The sequence below is a fragment of the Geospiza fortis genome, unplaced genomic scaffold (genome assembly GCF_000277835.1).
Source record: "Geospiza fortis unplaced genomic scaffold, GeoFor_1.0 scaffold183, whole genome shotgun sequence".
In the NCBI taxonomy this organism is placed as follows: Eukaryota; Metazoa; Chordata; class Aves; order Passeriformes; family Thraupidae; genus Geospiza; species Geospiza fortis.
The window spans coordinates 381,428-400,492 of NW_005054447.1; the positions used below are offsets into that span (position 1 = coordinate 381,428).

General features: G+C 50.7%; 1 protein-coding gene across 1 annotated transcript in view; it reads left to right on the top strand.

The window, feature by feature from the left end:
• Positions 1–19,065, top strand: part of NCAM1 (neural cell adhesion molecule 1) — a 52,178-nt gene that overhangs the window by 26,870 nt on the left and 6,243 nt on the right. Inside the window, exons 17-21 of the mRNA XM_031062385.1 lie at positions 1,787–1,789; positions 6,493–6,617; positions 7,943–8,123; positions 17,262–17,469; positions 18,084–18,200. Coding sequence (XP_030918245.1) covers positions 1,787–1,789; positions 6,493–6,617; positions 7,943–8,123; positions 17,262–17,469; positions 18,084–18,200 — 634 coding nt within the window. The remainder of the gene's footprint in view (positions 1–1,786; positions 1,790–6,492; positions 6,618–7,942; positions 8,124–17,261; positions 17,470–18,083; positions 18,201–19,065) is intronic.

A 19,065-nucleotide genomic window follows, 5' to 3' on the forward strand; every position in this document is an offset into this window, starting at 1 on the left:
TTCCCTGGCCTCTCCTGGGGCTCAGGGAGTGACAGCAGCAGCAATTAGGGAATGAGAGCTGCCCTGTGGCACCACGGAGGCAGGGACAGAAACCCAATGAGGCTGCAGGGTTCTCTCTGCTGCTTTTGGGGCTGTGGGATCAGTGGGAGATGTCTGGAGGCATGGAGGAGCTTTAGGGATGTCTCTCCTTGGGTTTAACCCTCTGAGGTTGCTCCAGGAAATAGTTCTGGGCCAGTTTTGATGTTTTTGTTGCAGCTCTCTCCGCTCTGGGACCTGTTTTGCCTTGCAATGGTTCAGCTCACTTGGAAAAGGGGATTTTTTTTCAGGTTGGAGGGGACTTGGAGCAGCCTAGGAAAGTGGAAAGTGCCTCTGCCTAGGAGTGGATAATCCTTCCAACCCAAACCATTTTATTCTCTTCATGCTGCTAACTCTGCCCTTGATCTTTACCTAAAGCTCCTCTCCCGAGGACAGACAGCCTCTCTTGCCTGGTGTGAAATCTCAGGTTATATTGAGTTTGCTGCAGGTTGGGAGAGGTTTCTTCCTGACCAGAAGACACGGATTTTCCTTCCAGGCAACCTCACAGCAACTCCTAAACCTCCCTCCTTCACAGTGCCCAGAGTTCTGTGAGCCTGGCTTTGAGGAGAATGGATTGAGAGCTTGGCTGTAACAAATGGATTTTACATTTTGTGCCATCAGTTCTTTCCCCAGTAATGGCCTGTCCTTAATCTTGTCAGAGACGAGCACCCAAAAGATTAAGGGTTTAATTCTCTGTACATCAAATTAGCAGGGAACTACCAGAGCACTCATTAGGGTGAGACAGGGGTGAGAAATGGGAGTTCTGCAGTGATTGGAGAAGGGAGCCTGGGCTCAGTGCTGAGCTGGCAGCTAATTTTTCCTCATTCCTGCACTGCCCATCCCTGCCAGCAACTGCTGCCTCCTGTGGGTCCCACTGGGGATGGATTCCCTGGATCCCATTGGGGATGGATTCCCTGGGTCCCATTGGGGATGGATTCCCTGTCCCTGATCCCATTGGGGATGGATTCCCTGTCCCTGAGCCCCACTGGGGATGGATTCCCTGTCCTGGGGCAGAGCCCAGCCCATCCCCTCGGTGTCACTGCCTGCACTGACCCCATCCAGCCGCAGCTTCTGCGTGAGAAATGTCCTTGGCCATGATCCCCTCAGCAGGGTTTTCTCTCCTGCAGTTGTTGTTGTTGTTGTTGTTGTTGTTGTTGTTGTTGTTGATCAGGAGCAGTTTGTGCTGCAGAGGGAGGACACACCACTGTGGGGTGCCGTGGTTTGTGGTTTGTCCTCCTTTTGGGCTGGTTGTGACCCTTTCACCTCCTCTGCCTCGGAGTAACAATAATTCCCTTTTTCTTCCCAGCAGTTTTGTGGATTCCTGCAGCAGTCCTGGCACTCACTCCAATGATTTTGTCCCTTTTGTTCCTTGTATGACTAAGCAGTGACGAAGCTGTGCCTAACACAAGGCCATAACTCAGTGCTTGCTGTGGTTTAATATTCTTATTTTCCAGGCGGTTTTACTGTCCCCCCCTCAGTGTTTCTGATATATGCTGGCTAATTTAATTTTGCTCCTATTTTTATTTACTCTGTAATTCTGTTGTTGATTTTTTTTCCCTTGCCCATTGTTTACATCAGTTTTTTAATTTTTTTGTATTTTCCATGTGACCTCCTCCACTTTCCTTTCAACCAAACTCATGTGCGTGCGTATCATGTGAATTTGTCATGTGGCTTGCATGGTGCTGATGATGTCGTCCTCGCTGGTGAACAGAAGGTAAAACACTTTGTTCTGATTGGTTGCCTAGATTTTTGGGGTGAGGATTCCCCTGTGGGATCTCCAAATTCCAAAAAAAAAAACCACAAAAAAAACCCCACAAAAATCCCACTGAGCCTTTTTGGAGGAGTTGCTCGTCGCTGTCTGCATGGGAAGAACTCGACTTCAGTCCTCTGCATTGAGCTGGAAAAGACTTGGAGGGAAAAGAGGGAAAAAAACCCAAAAAAATCACCTGGCTCAGTCATTTGCTTCTTCACTCTCAGAGTCCAGCAAGGAACTGTCCTAGGAAGGTGCTAAAAATCCTCTGGAGTGAGCACCAAAATCCTTTTGCCTCTCTGTGGGACCAACCACAGACTCGAATCTGATGGGAAGTGAGGGCTCAGTTCTGGGAGCACCCTCTCTCTTGTTGCTTTAGCAGCATTTTAACCCTATAAAATACACATTTATATAGAGATATATGCACACATCCACACTGTTTAGTAGCCTTCAAAAGTAATCCTGAATTCTGTGAAATCTGGTTATTTGGAGCGTGTCACAATTTGATTTAAGAAATAATTCCCTTTTTATTGTGAGTAAAACTTAAGCATAGCTAGAATGAGAGCCGTGTTATGAAATACTCTCTCTGTAAAATGCTGTTATAAAATCCTCCCTCTGTATAAAATTCTGCATATAAATCCTGTGAAACAGCACACACAGAGACTGTGGTGGGAGCCAGACCTCACACAGATCTCATCAGAGGGAGAATCTGGCTCCTGCCAGAGCCCCTCATTCCTCCCACCGAGGCCCTGGGAGCCTGGCGAGGCTTTAAGCTGAGGTGCAGATGATTGAGCCTGGCAGAGCTTTAGGCTGAGCTCAGCAGATGATTGAGCCTGGCAAGGCTTTAAGCTGAGGTGCAGATGATTGAGCCTGGCAGGGCTTTAGGCTGAGCTCAGCAGATGATTGAGCCTGGCAGAGCTTTAGGCTGAGCTCAGCTCCCAGGAGCTGCTGGTGCCCAGCAGATGGTTGAGCCAGGCTCTGTGTGAGCTGGGCTCAGCCTGCAGCAGCTGTGGGTGCTGCAGAGCAGCTCCTGGCACTGCCCTGCCCCACTCTGAGCCCAGCCCCAGCAGGGCAGGCAGGGAAGCTCCTGTTCTGCTGCTGCCCCAGCCACAGGAGGAGTTGGGAGAGCCAGGCAGGAGTTGGCTTTTGACAGTCCAGGACTTCTGGAATCACCTTTTTGGCCGGGAAGGGGTTTAGGTTGGGCTTTGCCAGGAAAACAGAACTAACACCAGTAACCTCCCCACGTGGCTGCATGCACAGAGAGCCCTGTCCTGTCTCCCTCTGCTGGATCCAGCAGGGTGGGAGATGTTCCTGTTTGTTTTCTGCACCTCTGCTGGAGTTCAGCAGGGTGGGAGATGTTCCTGTCTCGTTCCTGCACCTCTGCTTTTGTTCCTTATTTCTGCTGCTGCTGTTTGCACCCTGACCCCAGCCTGTTCTTTCTCTGTGGTTTTGCCCTCCTGGAGGCTCTCCCTGGTGTCTGTTCCCAGTCCTGGTTTTGTGGTGCTCAGAGATTGCAGGAATCAGCCCTCCCCTTCTTCCTCTGCTGCAGAATTCCCCAGGTTTGCTCTCTGAGCACAGGGAGGATGCAGGACCTTTCCTTGCTGCCAGCTGGGCAGGGATTTAACCTCAAGAGATTTTTCATTTTCTCTTTTCTCCCTACCTCAAGTTTCACCCACTCCTGGTGCTCGTGGCACCCTCTGAAAATCACAATAAAACCAAGAATTTCTGCAATCCTGCAGAGCAGTGTTAGGGCAAGGAAGCCCTGAATAGAAACCAAAGGGTTGAGAGGACATCAGGAAACATTTCCTGCTCCTCTGCAGCAGCAGATGATCAGAGTGCTGATGGCTTAGCAGGGAGTTGCTGAGAATTAAATTGGAAATGCAGTGGCTCAGAGCCCTGCCCTCAGCTCCCCTGCCACCAGCAGCTTTGGGGGCCTGGAGAAAAGCCCTCATTGCCTTGCTCAGACTGGCCCTGGGTTCCTGTGGAGCTGAGCTGCCCCTGGCAGGGCTGGGCTCTCCTGGATGCCAGCCCAGCAAAGGCTGCTCCTCTCACAGCTGCAGCTCCTGCCTGGGCCTTTTCTGCTTTGCTGAGTGTCCTGGGGGAGGTTTGAGCATCAGCCTCAGTCCCTGGGAGCACAGGGTCCTGCACCCTCCTGCACGGAGAGGATTTTATCAGAAATTTGGTGATCCAGCAGGAGATCTGGGCTCTGTGGAGCCACTGGCTCTCCCCAGGCAAGCAGCAGCAGCAGGGGGGTCCCTGAAGGGTTCCCCTGTTTTAGAGCTGAGGAGGGAGGGACAGGCTGGTTCCTGCCCTGGCCGAGCATGGAGCTCCCCTGGATGCTGTTCTGCCTTGCAGCCCCCATGCATGAGCATGAGTCCTCCTCTGACCACCTTCTCTCTGCAGCTACTCACATCTTCACTCATTATAGGGTTGCTGATTCTGCTGGACTAAACTCTTCCCACTAAACTTCTTCTTCCTCTGTTTGACACACTAACCCAGTTTTCGTTTTACAGCCCTGTGTCTGGATTGCATCCACCTGCTTGAGATAAATGAAATAAACACTTATTTCTGGAGAGAAAACTATGCCTTAGCAGGGCTTGCACTGCTCCACCTGTTGGTTTTCAGCACTTAGGAGTGTTCTTTTCTTTGAAGAGAAATGTTTCTTAAAGCTGAAATGAATTTAAACTATTGGGGGAGGAAGGGGTGAAATCAGGAGCTAGAAATGAGATAATTCAAAGTGAAGAAAGGAAGAAAAATTTCAGCAGAGCAGGTAATTAATCATGGGAATGGCTGTGTGTAAAGTACAGCAGCATCTCTGACATTTGAAATCAAGAATAAGCATATTTTCAGAGCATGTCCCTGTTACTCTCAGTGCTCAGTCACTGGGAACAAAATGCAGGCTGTGTTAGAGGAAAGGTCAGATTCTGTAAGTGCAGTGTTCCCTCAGCCCTTGGGGATCCCTGTGCTCATTAATGATCAATTCATGATCATCTCTGAGATGGGGGAGTGGGGAAGGAGCGAGGAGATGCTGCTCTTGTTCTGTCCCTCTGCCACAAACTGAGAATTCAGCCCAGCTGCTCCTGAGGGCTCAGGGCTCAGCCAGAGCAGGGCCAGGGAGCTGCTTTGGGGCTCAGGGTGACAGAACCAGGCTTTGCCTTCTGGTTCCTGTGAGTTTTGGTGACTACCGGGACAATTATTGCAGAGCAGCTCCTGCCACTCAGCCCCACAGCCAAAAGCAGGGACTTTGTGGTGCTGTTTGTCTTTTGGGATGGAGGAAAAAATATCTCTGCTTGTTTAACTGATGTGTTCAATGTGCCCAGGTGAGGATGGGGATTTCCTGTCTATCTGTGCCTTAAACCACACTCGTGTCACCTTTTCCTGTTCAGTGTGCACTGGGAAAGCTGTGCCAGGGTGGGATCCACATCTGGAACATCCAGGGGGTGTGGGAGCCTTGCAGTGGGGATAAAGGCAGAGGAAAGGATTTGGAAAAGCAGAACAGCCTGGGAAAAAAGGAGAGTTGCCTCTTTACACCCATCAGAGGAGCTGCTGTGTTGTTAAACACAAATGTGTGTGTCCCACACTCCTGCAGTGGGATTGATTCCCTCCTTGGAGCAGTGCAGCAGCATGGAATGCATCTTAAATCACAGCTCCTTGCAGTTTCCCATTGGTGTTTTACCAAAAATCTGTGCTCATATTCCTGTGAAAGGCAGGAGGGAGGGGAAAGGGCTTCAGATTCCTTCTGAAGATGAACTTCTGTAGGATGTTTGGAGATGAACCTTCCTGTGCTGTCCATGAGGAGCTGGACACAAATCCAGGGGTGCAAATCTGCAGTCAGACCTCCTGCATTTGGCTGTTTTAGCAGAGCTGCAGGGTGGGACTGGGATCCTCCATGGCCTGGAGGAATTGAGGAGCTGGGGAGGAAGAGCAGTGTGGGAGCTGTGGGTTGCAGGGCTGGGGATGTAAATCCCTCCTGTAACTCTCCTGCCCTGCAGGAGGAAGGGACATTCCCATTTTCTGCTGGTGGCAGTCTGGGACATGAGAGCCTTTTTCTCCTAGAAATGGAGAAATTCTAGAGGAGCAAAGGGAGGAGAAGTTATGCTAGAGGAGCAAAGGAGTTTCTCTGAATTTCTCTCCAGCATCCCCTGGAGTTCCACAGTGCAGGCTGGGTGAGGGGATGTGCTCTGGGCTCTGTTCAGGTGCTTTCACACTCATTTAAGTGGTGCAGCAGCTCTAAAACCTCTAAACAAATTCAGAGTGCAGAGCTGGGTGTGTGTGAGAGGCACGGGGTCCTTCCCAGTGGTGCTCTGTACATCCCATCCCTCAGGAGCAGCCACAGAGCCCCTCCTGATGTTTGCCAGGTGTTCCACAGCAGTTCTTACAGGAATTGCTCATTGCTTTGTGGTTTTCTTGGGGGAGGGAGGATCTCTTTCACTGATTCCATTCCAGCGCACGCAAAAATGGAAATTTGGTGTTTCAAATGCAAGAAACGCTTGGGTGTGGCAAATATTTACCTCAAACACACGGTGTGCTCTGTGTCTGGGTCAGCTCAAACCCTGAGCTGAGGATGAGAAAATATTTTTCTGATTTTTTATGAGCACTTTTTCCTTGATAATTTCTTTTTTTTTCTTCTTTTTCCCCAAATAACCCTGAATGCCCCGTCGTTGCAGGGGAACCCAGTGCCCCCAAGCTGGAAGGTCACATAGGAGAAGATGGCAACTCCATCAAGGTGAACGTCATCAAGCAGGACGACGGTGGCTCCCCGATCAGGCACTACCTGATCAAGTACAAAGCTGTAAGTGTGGCACAGCCCTGAGCCTCTGAGCCTCCCTGGGCCCTGGGAGGGGCTGCGCTGAAGGGAGGAATCTCTGTCACTCACCTGGTTTAAATTTGACATGCTGGAGTGCTTTTGAAGGAGCAGAACTTGCAGCTTTTGCCTTCTGGAAATAGTCTAGTAGGGGCAGAATGAGAGGAGGAGGTGAGGGGATTTTGTCTCAGAAGACAGGATTCTGAGCAGGAGAGAGGCTGCTTTGGCATCTCAGCCTCTCCACCCAACAGCATTTGAGGGTTTCAGTGAATCCTGGTATTGGGAACACGTGGAATGTGCCATAGAGATTTGTTTACCAAAGAGTAGTCTCTCAATTAGCCACTGTGTGGGTCACAGAAATACACATTTTTCCCAGTCAGCTTTCTGTGGGTCACAGAAATACACATTTTTCCCAATCAGCTCTTTGTGGGTCAGAGTCAGTGCTGACTATGACAGCCACACCCCGTCAGATAAAATAGACATTTTTTCACGATCAGCCTTCTGTAGATCATAGAGCCAATGACAGCAATGGCCTGTCAAATAAAATACACATTTTTCACGATCAACTTTCTGTGGATGGTAGAGTCAATGCTAATTATGACAGCCACACCCTGTCAATTAAAATAGGCGTTTTTCACAATCAGCTTTCTGTGGGTCACAGCCAAAGAAAGTACACTTTTTTCACAATCGGCTTTCTGTGGATCACAAAGTCAGTGCTCATTATGATGGCCACACCCTGTCAAATAAATTATGCATTTTTTCACAATCAACCTTCTGTGGATCATAGAGCCAATGACAGCAATGACCTGTCAAATAAAATACACATTTTCCATGATCAACTTTCTGTGGATGATAGTCAATGCTAATTATGACAGCCACGCCCTGATTGTTTTTCACAGTCAGCTTTCTGTGGGTCACAAATACACATTTCTCACGACCAGCTTTCTGTGGGTCACAGAAACACACATTTCTCAGGATCAGCTGTCTGTGGGTCACAGAAACACACATTTCTCAGGATCAGCTGTCTGTGGGTCACAGAAACACACATTTCTCAGGATCAGCTGTCTGTGGGTCACAGAAACACACATTTCTCAGGATCAGCTGTCTGTGGGTCACAGAAACACACATTTCTCAGGATCAGCTGTCTGTGGGTCACAGAAACACACATTTCTCAGGATCAGCTGTCTGTGGGTCACAGAAACACACATTTCTCAGGATCAGCTGTCTGTGGGTCACAGAAACACACATTTCTCAGGATCAGCTGTCTGTGGGTCAGAGTCAGCGCTCACTGTGGCCCTGTGCCCTCCCTGCAGAAGCACTCCTCGGAGTGGAAGCCCGAGATCCGGCTGCCGTCGGGCAGCGACCACGTCATGCTGAAGTCCCTGGACTGGAACGCCGACTACGAGGTGTACGTGGTGGCTGAGAACCAGCAGGGCAAGTCCAAGCCTGCCCACTACGCCTTCCGCACCTCCGCCCAGCCCACGGTGATCCCAGGTACTGCTGCTGTGCCCCCCCGGGTCCTGCTGCCCCCTAATGCCACCGAGCTGCCCCCGTGTGCCCCAGTAACCCCCAGAGCTCGCTTGCTTCCAGCCCATTCTCTCATGGTCGGTGCCCCCACCCAAGGCTGAGGGTCGTGGCTGCGTGCATACCTGCGGCAGGTATGTGGGAGTGAACCCCCTGCCTGCCTGCTCCCAGGGAATGGTGGCTCCTTGCGTGGGGTAGGAAAAGCTTTCTGAGAGTGGGAAGTGGAGTTCTCATTTTAAACCCCAGTAGGGCCTTCAGCTCTGCAGGGTGATGCTCTGCACAAGGCAGATTTCCCAAGTCCATCTCTGGAGGAATAAAGGCGTCAGGAGTTTGCTGGCACTTGGATGAGAAGGCAGTGAAATGTGACCGTGTTCACAGGGGTACGAGGAAGAGATGAGGATCTGACTCCAAGTTTCAGAAGGCTTGATTTATTTCTTTATGATCTATATTACATTAAAACTCTACTAAAAGTATAGAAGCAAGGATTTCATCAGAAGGCCAGCTAAGAATAGAAAAAGAAGGAATGATAACAAAGGCTTGTGACTGACCAAGACAGTCCGGACAGCTGGGCTGTGATTGGCCATTAATTAGAAACAACCACATGAGACCAATCACAGATGCACCTGTTGCATTCCACAGCAGCAGATAACCATTGGTTACATTTTGTTCCTGAGGCCTCTCAGCTTCTCAGGAGGAAAAAATCCTAAGGAAAGGATTTTTCATAAAATATCATGGCTGCAGTGAAAAATCTCTCTCTGAGCATTTTTCAGTTCAAATTACCAAATGAGGATGAGAAGGCAGTGAAAAATCTCTCTCTGAGCATTTTTCAGTTCAAATTACCAAATGGCAGTGATTTTCGAACAGCAGCGATTCAGCGTTGAGGAGGACATCAGGAGAAAATAACTCAGAGGCTTTAGGGTGCTGCTGGAAGCTCTTAAACAGAGTGTACTTATTAGTGTGCTCATAAAGTGAGGGATAAGGGCAATTACTGCAAAAGCCAAGCAGAACTCGCAGCTGGCAAACTGGAACTGAGCAGTTTGTGGCAATCTGTTGGAAGGACAGTTAAGATTTCTTTTCTACACGTGGACATTTAAAAAAAGCAATGGGGAAACCCACACAAAGCAACCAAAACGCGAGGATGGGTGGCTGGGGTAGCTGTAAATTGAAGCTGTGGTGGTTAAAGACAGGGGTGCTGAGTCAGGGCCTCCCTGCACAGGCAGGGTTGGTGCTCCAGCCCGTCCTGATGGGATTTCATTCATGTTTTCTCTGGAAAGCAGAGCGTTTCCTTCGGTCTTTCGCTGAGAACTCGGTCCCTGCTCCCCTGAGCCCATTCCCTGGCTGGAGGGAACAGCTCAGACCTTGTGGGAATGCTGCAGCCCCCTTGGCTGAGGCAGGCCACGTTGTTCAGCACAGAAACGGGTGGAAAAGTGGGAAAAGTGGGACTGGCAGTGAGGAGGAGGGAGATGGGCCAAAGGAGAGCCTGGGGCTGCTTGGACAGGGCGTAGTTTTGGGTGGAAGGACCCTCAGTAACTCATTAACTCACTCTGTGGTTCTCATTTTCAACAGCTCTAACCCTTGCTCCCCCTCTGAGCCCTTTAATCCATGTAACAGGAACCCTCTAAAAACCAGGGAAAAGCCAGTTTGTTACCAGAGGTGAAACTTCCCTGGCCTCTCTGCAGTTACTCCTTGCTGAGCTTGGTGTGGAGCCCAGGAGGAGCTGGGAGCTGAGGCTGCCTCTCAGATATTGCAGGTGGAAAAGCAGATTTTGGGTGTGAAGGGTTGCCCCAGGAGCTGGAACTCAGCTGCGCCTCAGAAAGGGCTGTGTCCTGGTGCAGTGCCGTGGTTATTGCTGCCTTTGTGACTCTCTCTCCTGGGTTTTTGTCATTTTGGCCTCCCAAGGTGTTCCCTGGTGCCCACACTGAAGTTCTGATGAGAATATTTCCAGGGACAGGTTGGTTTTTCCTCTGCTGTGGAGCCCCACAGGTTTTAATGCCAAGCTGCAGCAGGGAAGAGGCTCTGTTTGTTCTTTTCCTTTTCCTTTTCCTTTTCCCTTTCCTTCCTTTCCCTTTCCCTTTCCCTTTCCCTTTCCCTTTCCCTTTCCCTTTCCCTTTCCCTTTCCCTTTCCCTTTCCCTTTCCCTTTCCCTTTCCCTTTCGCTTTCCCTTTCCGTTTCCCTTTCCCTTTCCCTTTCCTTTCCTTTCCTTGTTGTTCCCATGGCATTTCTGTGGTTTTATCTCAGAATGGGCTGTGCAGGAGTGAGAGCCAGTGCTGTAACAGGAATTGTGCTGTGCCTGACGGCAATGATCAGGGATTCCCTGCAGGAAAATGTGCATTTCTTGTGTGGAGTCCTTTGTTCCCCTCACCTGTGTAGAGCTCTGAGTGGCTGGAAGGATAAGGGTGTTATTTTCAGCAATAATAACAATAATAGCAATAATAACAACAATCATCACACTGGCATTGGAGTGGTTCCCAAGCAGCTGGGAGGCTGAATGGCAGAGTCAGAGATTGCTGAGACCTTGGTGCTCCCTCAGGATAAAGTGGATTTTTTATCCAGGCTTTGGGGCAGGGCTTGGACAGGCAGGTGGATTCTCTGCTGCACCAAAGCTTTTCTTGTTTTCCTTTTTTCCCTGCTGAAGGCAGCGTTGTGCTCTCAGGCTCCAGACACCATCTCCCTGTGTCTCGCTGAGCCCCTTCTGTCCCTTCATTTTAATCTCATTTTAATCTCATTTGCCTGCACTCCCCACCCTCCCTGCCTTGGACCCTGCTCTGCAGCTTTGGGCTTTGCTGAGCTTCTGCCCCTTTTGTGCTGAATGTGCTGCTCCTTGAACCCTGAGCCATTTTAATTTACGAGATTAAATTAAACCTTTGATTCTTATGTTTTCTGTATTTATGACCTAATTTTTTTATCTATTTTTCTCTCTCTTTCTCTCTCTCTCTCTCTCTTTTTCTCTCTCTTTCTTTCTTTTTTTCTTCCTCTCTTCCTTCCTATCCCTCCCCTCTCCCTTTTCCCCCAACTCCTTTCCTATGTCTGTCATCCATGGTCACCTTGGATCTCACGGGGAACATCCACGCTTGCCACATGCACCAAATTTATTTTTCAAACAACCATATCCCCCCTCCTGGGAACCATTGTCTGGCACCTGCAGTGACCTCGGGAAGTCCATCAACGTCGTCCTCCTTTGTCTCATTGCTTCTCTCTGCAGTGACTCTGCTTTTGCTCTGTTAGAAACTTTCAAAAACAAAACAAAACAAAAAAAAAGAGTCAAATAAAGCAATATTTGCTTGGGAAGGCCTGGGTCCCACCAAGGTGTGGAAGGAGATAACTTTGCTTCAGAGGATCGTGTCAGTCAGAGAAAAAGAAAAAAAAAAGAAACACAGAACTTAAAAAAAAAGTTTAATTTGAAAGAGTCAGTATTTTGTAACAAGGAAAAAAGGTTTAAGCCAAGTTTTTTTCTCTTTAACGTTTTTTTGTTACTTGTAATGAATTTGCCCTTTTAAATGGATGTAAAGAAAGATTTTTTTTGTGTTGTTTGCTTGCTGTTTTCATCAAAGGAAGGTGCAATGTTGAAAGCCTTTAAGATCCTGCTTTTTACTGATTTCTCTGCACATCTGGTGCTGATCTTGTGCAAAAGGAGGCCCCATCCACAAACCCACAGACTGTAAAAAGAAAGAGAAGATTTGTCAGAGACCATCCTGCTGATTGCCCAGATGTCTCTGGGGGCTTTTGCATGTGGATCCAAATGTCTGGAAGGTTTTCCTGCCGTGCTGCTCTGACCATAAACATCTGCTGGGATCCCACTGCTGCTTTTCCTCCTCCTCCTCCTCCTCCTCCTCCTCCTCCTTGTCCCTCCCTGCTGTGCAGGGTGGGGCTGGGCACACCCAGCCCATGGACACACCCAGGGCCAGCGGATTTCCAGAGCTGTGTTATCACAGATCCCTTTCCTTGCTGTCCTGACAGGAAACCTTGGCTTGGATGGAGTGAGCTGAGCAGCAGAGTTGTAATTACTGATCCTTAATCATCTTCCTGGCTAGCTGTGTGTGTGGCAGCATTAATCCCGGGCTAAACTGGTGCAGCAGAGCCATCTTTGGTACCAAATCCTGGGAATTCCTGTCAACAAAACTCAGATTTTTGCATTGCTTCTTTGAAAAAAAACAGAACTCCCCACCCAAAAAAAAAAAACCAAAAAAAAAAACCCAAAAAACCTGGCACAACGACCCCAATGAATTTTTTGGGAAATCCATGGGGATAGGAAATCCATTGTAGCAGGAATTCCATTGCAACAGAAAATCCATTGGGATAGGAAATTTGGGATGTGAAATCCGTTGGGATAGGAGATCCATTGGAAAAGGAAATCCATTGGAATAGGAAATTTGGGGTATGAAATCCACTGGAACAGGAAATCCGTTGGAATAGGAAATCCATTGGAATAGGAAATCCATTGGAACAGGAAATCCACTGGAATATGAAATCCATTGTAGCAGGAATTCATTGAAACAGAAAATCCATTGGGATATGAAATCCACTGGGATAGGAAATTTGGGATAGGAAATCCATTGAGATATGAAATCCATTGGGATAGGAAATTTGGGATATGGAATTGATTGGAACAGGAAATCCGTTGGGATATGGAATTCGTTGGAACAGGAATTCCATTGGAGCAGGAAATCCATTGGGATAGGAATTTTGGGATAGGAAATCCATTGGGATATGCAGTCCATTGGGATATGAAGTCCATTGGGATAGGAGATCCATCCCCTCTGATGCTCTCCTAAACCCAGGGGTCTCTCCCTTGCATTGTCTGTCCAGAATGTCTCAAAGCCTCTCAGCTGGGTGGGTTCATCTTCCTGACAGAATTCTCACAGGGACAGAGAGAATCCTGCCCTCATTCATGTCTGGCTCTGCCTTCTCTGCTCTGCTGTGTTGGAACTTTCCTGTCTGCACTGTAAATGCAAACTGGATGCAGGTGTCACACACAGAAGCCTGTGGGTTTATTTTTTATTACAAACCCCCTCATTTCCAGTGTTGTAGAATGTAGGCACTTTGTTAGAGCTTTGGAGTTCGCTGAAGTGCAGCAAAATAACCCTGATACTAAAAAACGGTGTGATTTGCCCTCTAACTGCATTAATTGAGCTCATTGTAGATCTGAAATCAGCTTTTTGTGGGTTTCCCCTTATCCACAGAGGGAGGTGCCTGCCTGAGGCTGAGATGTTTCTCACCAAAATCACAGTTATTAAAATGATCTCCGTGACTTTGGGAGGTTGGTGTGGAGAGAGAGCAGCACCTGTGGAGGGGGTTCTGTCCCTGAGAGGGGTTCAGGATTCTCTGTGGCACAGCCCTGGCAAGCAGCTGAGACACCTTGAATGTGGCTGAAATGAATCCCAAACTCCACAGCCATCAGGAGCCCAGCCAGCATGGATTACAGACAGAAATTGCTTCTCTCTGTTGGATAAAATGAGGAGCAGAACTGGGTTTTTAGCACGAATTTGTGCAGATTTGTAACATGCCAGGTACCAGAGATCCGTCAGGCCTTTGGGGTGTCACGTTCAGGGTTCCAGGCCTTGATGTGAGTGAAATACAATTCACATAGAGTTTTTAGAAGAGCCAGAGAGGAGACAGAGGCTCAGATGTGGGAGCAGAAGATGCTCAAGCGCTGGGATTTTCCTGCCACAGACGCCTGCAGTTCCTGTGTGTGTGAGGGGCTGCAGAGCCCTGCAGGATTCCCAGTTTGCTGCAGCCCCTCCACATTCCCAGAGCTGTTTCTCAGAGCATTGCTTGGCTGTTTTGGTGGGCAGGAAGGTTTGGGAATGTGCTGCTCCGCCAGGAGCTGCTGCAGGTGTCTGCACCTCCGAGGTTCTGGGCGATAAAAAGAAGGTTTTATCTAAAACCAGTTGTTTAAAACCAGCTTCCCCTGGCTCTTGGAGCTGCTTGGGTGGGGTGGGCACTTGGGGCAGGGTGTGCTTTATCCAGGAAAGGATTGTGGTGTCACTCTGTGTTTTGAGGCAGGGTGTGATTTATCCAGGAAAGGATTGTGGTGTCACTCTGTGTTTTGAGGCAGGGTGTGATTTATCCAGGAAAGGATTGTGGTGTCACTCTGTGTTTTGAGGCAGGGTGTGATTTATCCAGGAAAGAGGGTTTTGGTGTCACTCTGTGTTCAGCCTGCAGAGGAGAAGCTTTGGGGTGACCTCAGTGCCCCTTGCAGGACCTGGAGGAGCTGGCAGGAGAAGGGGAGAGGGATTATTTCCAAGGGGTGGAGGGACAGGAAAAGGGGGAATGGCTTCAGACTGCCAGAGGGCAGGGCTAGGCGGGGTTTTGGGAAGGAATTGTTCCTTGTGAAGGTGGGGAGGGGCTGGGATGGGATCCCCAGAGCAGCTGTGGCTGCCCAGGGCCCCTGGCAGTGCCCAGGGCCAGGTTGGATGGGCTTGGAGCAGCCTGGGGTGGTGGAAGGTGTCCCTGGACACAGTGGAAGGTGTCTCTGGATGTGGCAGGGGTAGATGGATGGGACTTAGGATCCCTTCAAGCCCAGGGAAGCAGCAGAGCCAGAAGGAGCAGAGTTCTGAGGCCACAATGCACAGGAATCCAGGGCAGCTCTGGGAAACCCCAAATCCCCATCCCTGCCCCAGGCCAGCTCCCCAGGCTGCTGTGAACTCACTCAGAGGGTTTGGGTGTGGATTTCTGTCCCTGGAGAGCAGGGTCCTTGTCCCCAGGGTGGCCCTGAAAATCCTCCTGCACAGGGAGCTCCCCCCTGGCAGCAAAGGGGTTCTCCTGGCGTTGGCTGTTGGCTACAGAGTGGATTTTTGTTTGGTTTGTCCCTTCTTCTTCTCCCTTTTGCCAAATCCTGTAGGGCCTTGGCCATGCCTGCAGTCCCACCTGCTTCTCTCCACCCTTTGTGTGTCTTTGCCTGTGCCTGGACATTCTGGAGTGAGATCCCCCCAGGAAGACACAGCTGAGCTCTCTCTGTCAGGGCAGGTTTTGTGCAGAAATTCAATCTGCTGCGTGGTTTTCCTGTGCACTGTGAAATGAGGGGGATTAGAAAAGCCAGTCTCGCAGGAAGCTCATTTTCCATTGGAAAACATAATTTGTAATTAATAAATTCTTCACTTCTTTAGAATGAAGGACTCCAGAAGTTCTTTAATGGTTCGTGTTTCCTTATTTAACTGGTGGAAATGTTATTCCTCCATGTCCTGAGAATGGCAAAAGGGGATTAATGGAAGGGCTGGATGTGGATCGGGTCGGAAATGTCCAACATCAATTTATTACATTGATTTCACACACACAGTGTGAGCAGCTGCTCCACATTATTTATACAGCTCTTTATTTATTTATACATTTATTTATATGTTTCTTTTGTGCACAGAGTTGTTTTAGGCCCCAGCAAACCCTTTAGGGATGCCTAAATATTAGTTTCATTTAATGCAACATAAATGCAGCTACGGGATGGAGGGAATGGTTCCAGAAAGTATTTGGAGATCAATTTAATTTAATCAGATGGGACAGTCTGTGAAAGGAATAATCTCCTCTATGATTCCTGCATTTTGTAGGAGCAGCAAAATTCCTTTGCAAGGAAAAAGAAAAGCAGCACCAAGAGCCTCCCAAGCCCATGGGGTGGTGGAGGATTTTTATATTATGTTTCCTAATGCCAGTGCTTGGAAGGTTTGGAATTTCAATTCGTGCCACGAGTTAGGATTTCTGAAACCACAGCTGATGGGGAAAGGTTGGAAAGTTCCTGCAAATTGCAGGGCTCCCTTAGCAGCCTAGAAACCCCAATTGCAGGCAATTACCTTGGCCCAGTTTCCTTGTCCTGAGGTGTAAAATCCCAGAATAGCACAAGAACAGGGACATTCCCCTGCAGGCCTGCCCTGCTCCTCCCCAGCTCCATCCTCCTCCTCCTCCCGGGGCAGGGGAGCAGGGCTGGGGGTTTGGGGGGGTTGGTGCCTGCTCAGGGCTCTGGGGGAGCACAGGGCTCTGTGCCTGTCAGAGCAGGAATTGGGGGGGTGACAGCTCCTGGAAAAGCTGGGGAGGGGGAGAGGACACAAAGAGCAGCGCTCTGGTGTGAGTGGATTCTCCAGAAGGGGGAAATTGCAGCTCTGGGGCACGCAGGGAAGTCTGACCCTGGGATGCTCCTGAGTGTGGATGGCAAGTGTGACACAGCTCGCCTGAAAGATTGAATCATCCTGCAGGGATCCTGAGCACAGCCAAAGGGCACAATCCCTGCCCTCCTCACTCCCTGCAGGCCCCAGAGGGTGGTGGATCCCTGTCACCATGTCGTCCTGCAGCTTGCTGGCTGTGGGACAGTGTTCTGCTCACCAGGGGCTGGACTTGTGATCCCTCAGGCGCCTCACTGTGGCTTTTCTGCACTTTTCCTGCTGGGATCTGCATCCCTTGATCCATCTCGGGGTCACAAAATGAAACACCACCTCTCTGCCTCCTGTTTTGAACCAAAGAAATGCATGGCAGGGGCTGTGGCCCTCTCCAAGCCCTGGGAAGGGTCTTCTCACCAGTGAAATTCAACAGAAATGGGGCTGAGGGGATCAAGGGGCTCTGCTGGGGGTTCTGCAGAACAAAGATTCCAAGGGTTTGGGGCTCCAGGGGCTGGCCTGGTGAGAGGCTGGGGAGCCATGAGCAGGTTCTGCAGAGCTGGGTCTCACCTGAGCTCCAGGGAGGGCTTTGACTCAGTTTCACCCCCCCGGGGGCTCACCAGCCCTGAGCATCCCCCAGTGATCTGTATCCCACCAGGAAAACCCTGCTGCAGAGCCTGGCCTTTGCTTTCCCTGCTCCTTGGGCAGGCCCAGGGCCACTCTGGACCTTCCTCCTGAGGAGGAGGAGGAGGGAAGCAGGAGCCCTGCCTTGTGTGCAGAGCAGGGATTCTGCTCTTTGCTTGCCAGGCTTCATCCCAGCAGGGATGGGAGAGGCCCCAGCAGGGATGGGAGAAGCCCCAGCAGGGCCATCCTTTCAGGCAGATTCTCTGTAGGATGAAGCCCTGGTTGTTGCACAGGGCTGGTACAGGGGGTGGAATTCTAAAAAAGCAACTTAGTGCAGCCAAGTGTGAGCCGTGAAACCCCAAATTTTAACCCGAACGCCTTCTCTTGTTCTCTCCCTCGGTGTCTGAAGCCAGCACTAGCCCTGCCTCGGGCCTGGGCACTGCTGCCATCATTGGCATCCTCGTGGTGGTGTTTGTGGCGCTGCTGGTGGCCGTGGATGTCACCTGCTACTTCCTGAACAAGTGTGGGCTGCTCATGTGCATCGCCGTCAACCTGTGCGGCAAGTCCGGCCCGGGGGCCAAGGGCAAGGACATGGAGGAGGGCAAGGCGGCCTTCTCGTGAGTACTGACCCCAAAACCCCCCTTTTGTGCCCCCCAAAACCCCTCCCCTCTGTGCCCCGGGGGCAGCAAAGGAGCTGCCTCAGGGAGGGGGCTGGCAGGAAGGTGGGTTTGAAGCTGTTCCTCTGGGGTTTTGTCTCGTTCCTGTTGGTAGCCAGCAAATAGGTGGCCTCAGAGCTGGACATCTCAGAGCTGGACATCCCAGTGACCCCAGTGCTGGACATCCCAGTGCTGATCATCCCAGTTCTGGACATTCCAGTCAACCCAGTTCTGGGCATCCCAGTTCTGGACATCCTAGTCATCCCAGTGCTGATTACACCAGTCCTGGACATCCCAGTTCTGGACATTCCAGTGCTGATCATCCCAGTTCTGGACATTCCAGTCATCCCAGCTCTGGACATTCCAGTGCTGGACATCCCAGTCATCCCAGTGCTGGACATCCCAGTGCTGGACACCTGGAGCTCCGTGCTGGGTGCTGGAAGGAGCAGTGGCCCCGGGAGCATTCGCGGCTCGGTCCGTGTCCGTGCCTGGCCGTGTCCGTGCCTGGCCGTGTCCGTGTCTGGCTGTCTCTGCAGGAGCAGCCATCACTCCCCTTTGCCGTTGCCTCGTTGCAGGAAGGATGAGTCCAAGGAGCCCATCGTGGAGGTGCGCACGGAGGAGGAGAGGACCCCCAACCACGACGGGGGGAAGCACACGGAGCCCAACGAGACCACCCCGCTGACAGAGCCAGAGTATGTGGCCTTAGGCAGCCCTAGCACAGGGGCACTGCATTGCCCTCAGCTGCCCCAGCCCCTCAGGAACAGCAGTTAGGGCAGCAAGAGAGGAAGAAAGGTAAAATCTTCAGTGAGGAAGCGCCTCCTGTCAAGCTGCAGTGGTTGCTGTTCCCAGCACTGGAAGGGAAAGGGAAGGAACCAGTGTTTGCTGAAAGGCTCTGTCCCGTGTGGAGATCCAGCACTGTCCAGGATCTGCAAAGGATCCAGAGCAAAACCAGCCCCAGCAGTGCTGGGTGAGAGCCTGAACCCGTGGGGAGAGATCCTCCCCAGGAGCTGGGAGCTGGATGTGGAGTCACAGCAAGGCTGAGCATTCTGAGAGAGAGCTGGGAGCTGGATGGGCCCTAAGTGTGCATTCATGTGTGAGGAAGGAGTTTGGGTTTGAGGGGGGCTTCAGACAAACCTGCAGCAGCAGGACAGGACGAGGTGAGGGGCTGGACCCAGGGTCCTGTGTTGTGTTGTGTTGGTGGCACAGGGCTGCAGGCTCAGGGGGTGGCAGAGCTGCCTGGAGAGCTCAAGACAGGCTGAGAGGAGAGCTGTAGGTGAGGAGAGTCTCTGCAAGCTGACAGGATCCCATTTGCCTCAGCCCAAGCACTCCACGTGAACAAACCATCCCTGCAGGTCACGTCCTCTTGGCTTTTTTCTCTTCCTGATGATCCTCAGCCATCCCAGCCTCGCTCCCTTTGCATGTCTGACCTCTGCACGTCTCTGCTCCCGAGTCCCCCTCCATGTCACATGTGTGTGCTGTCCTCTCTCCCTCTCTGCCCTCTCTGCCCCCTCTCCCTGCTGTCTTTTCAGCCCTTCATTGTCTCTCTCTCTCTCTCTT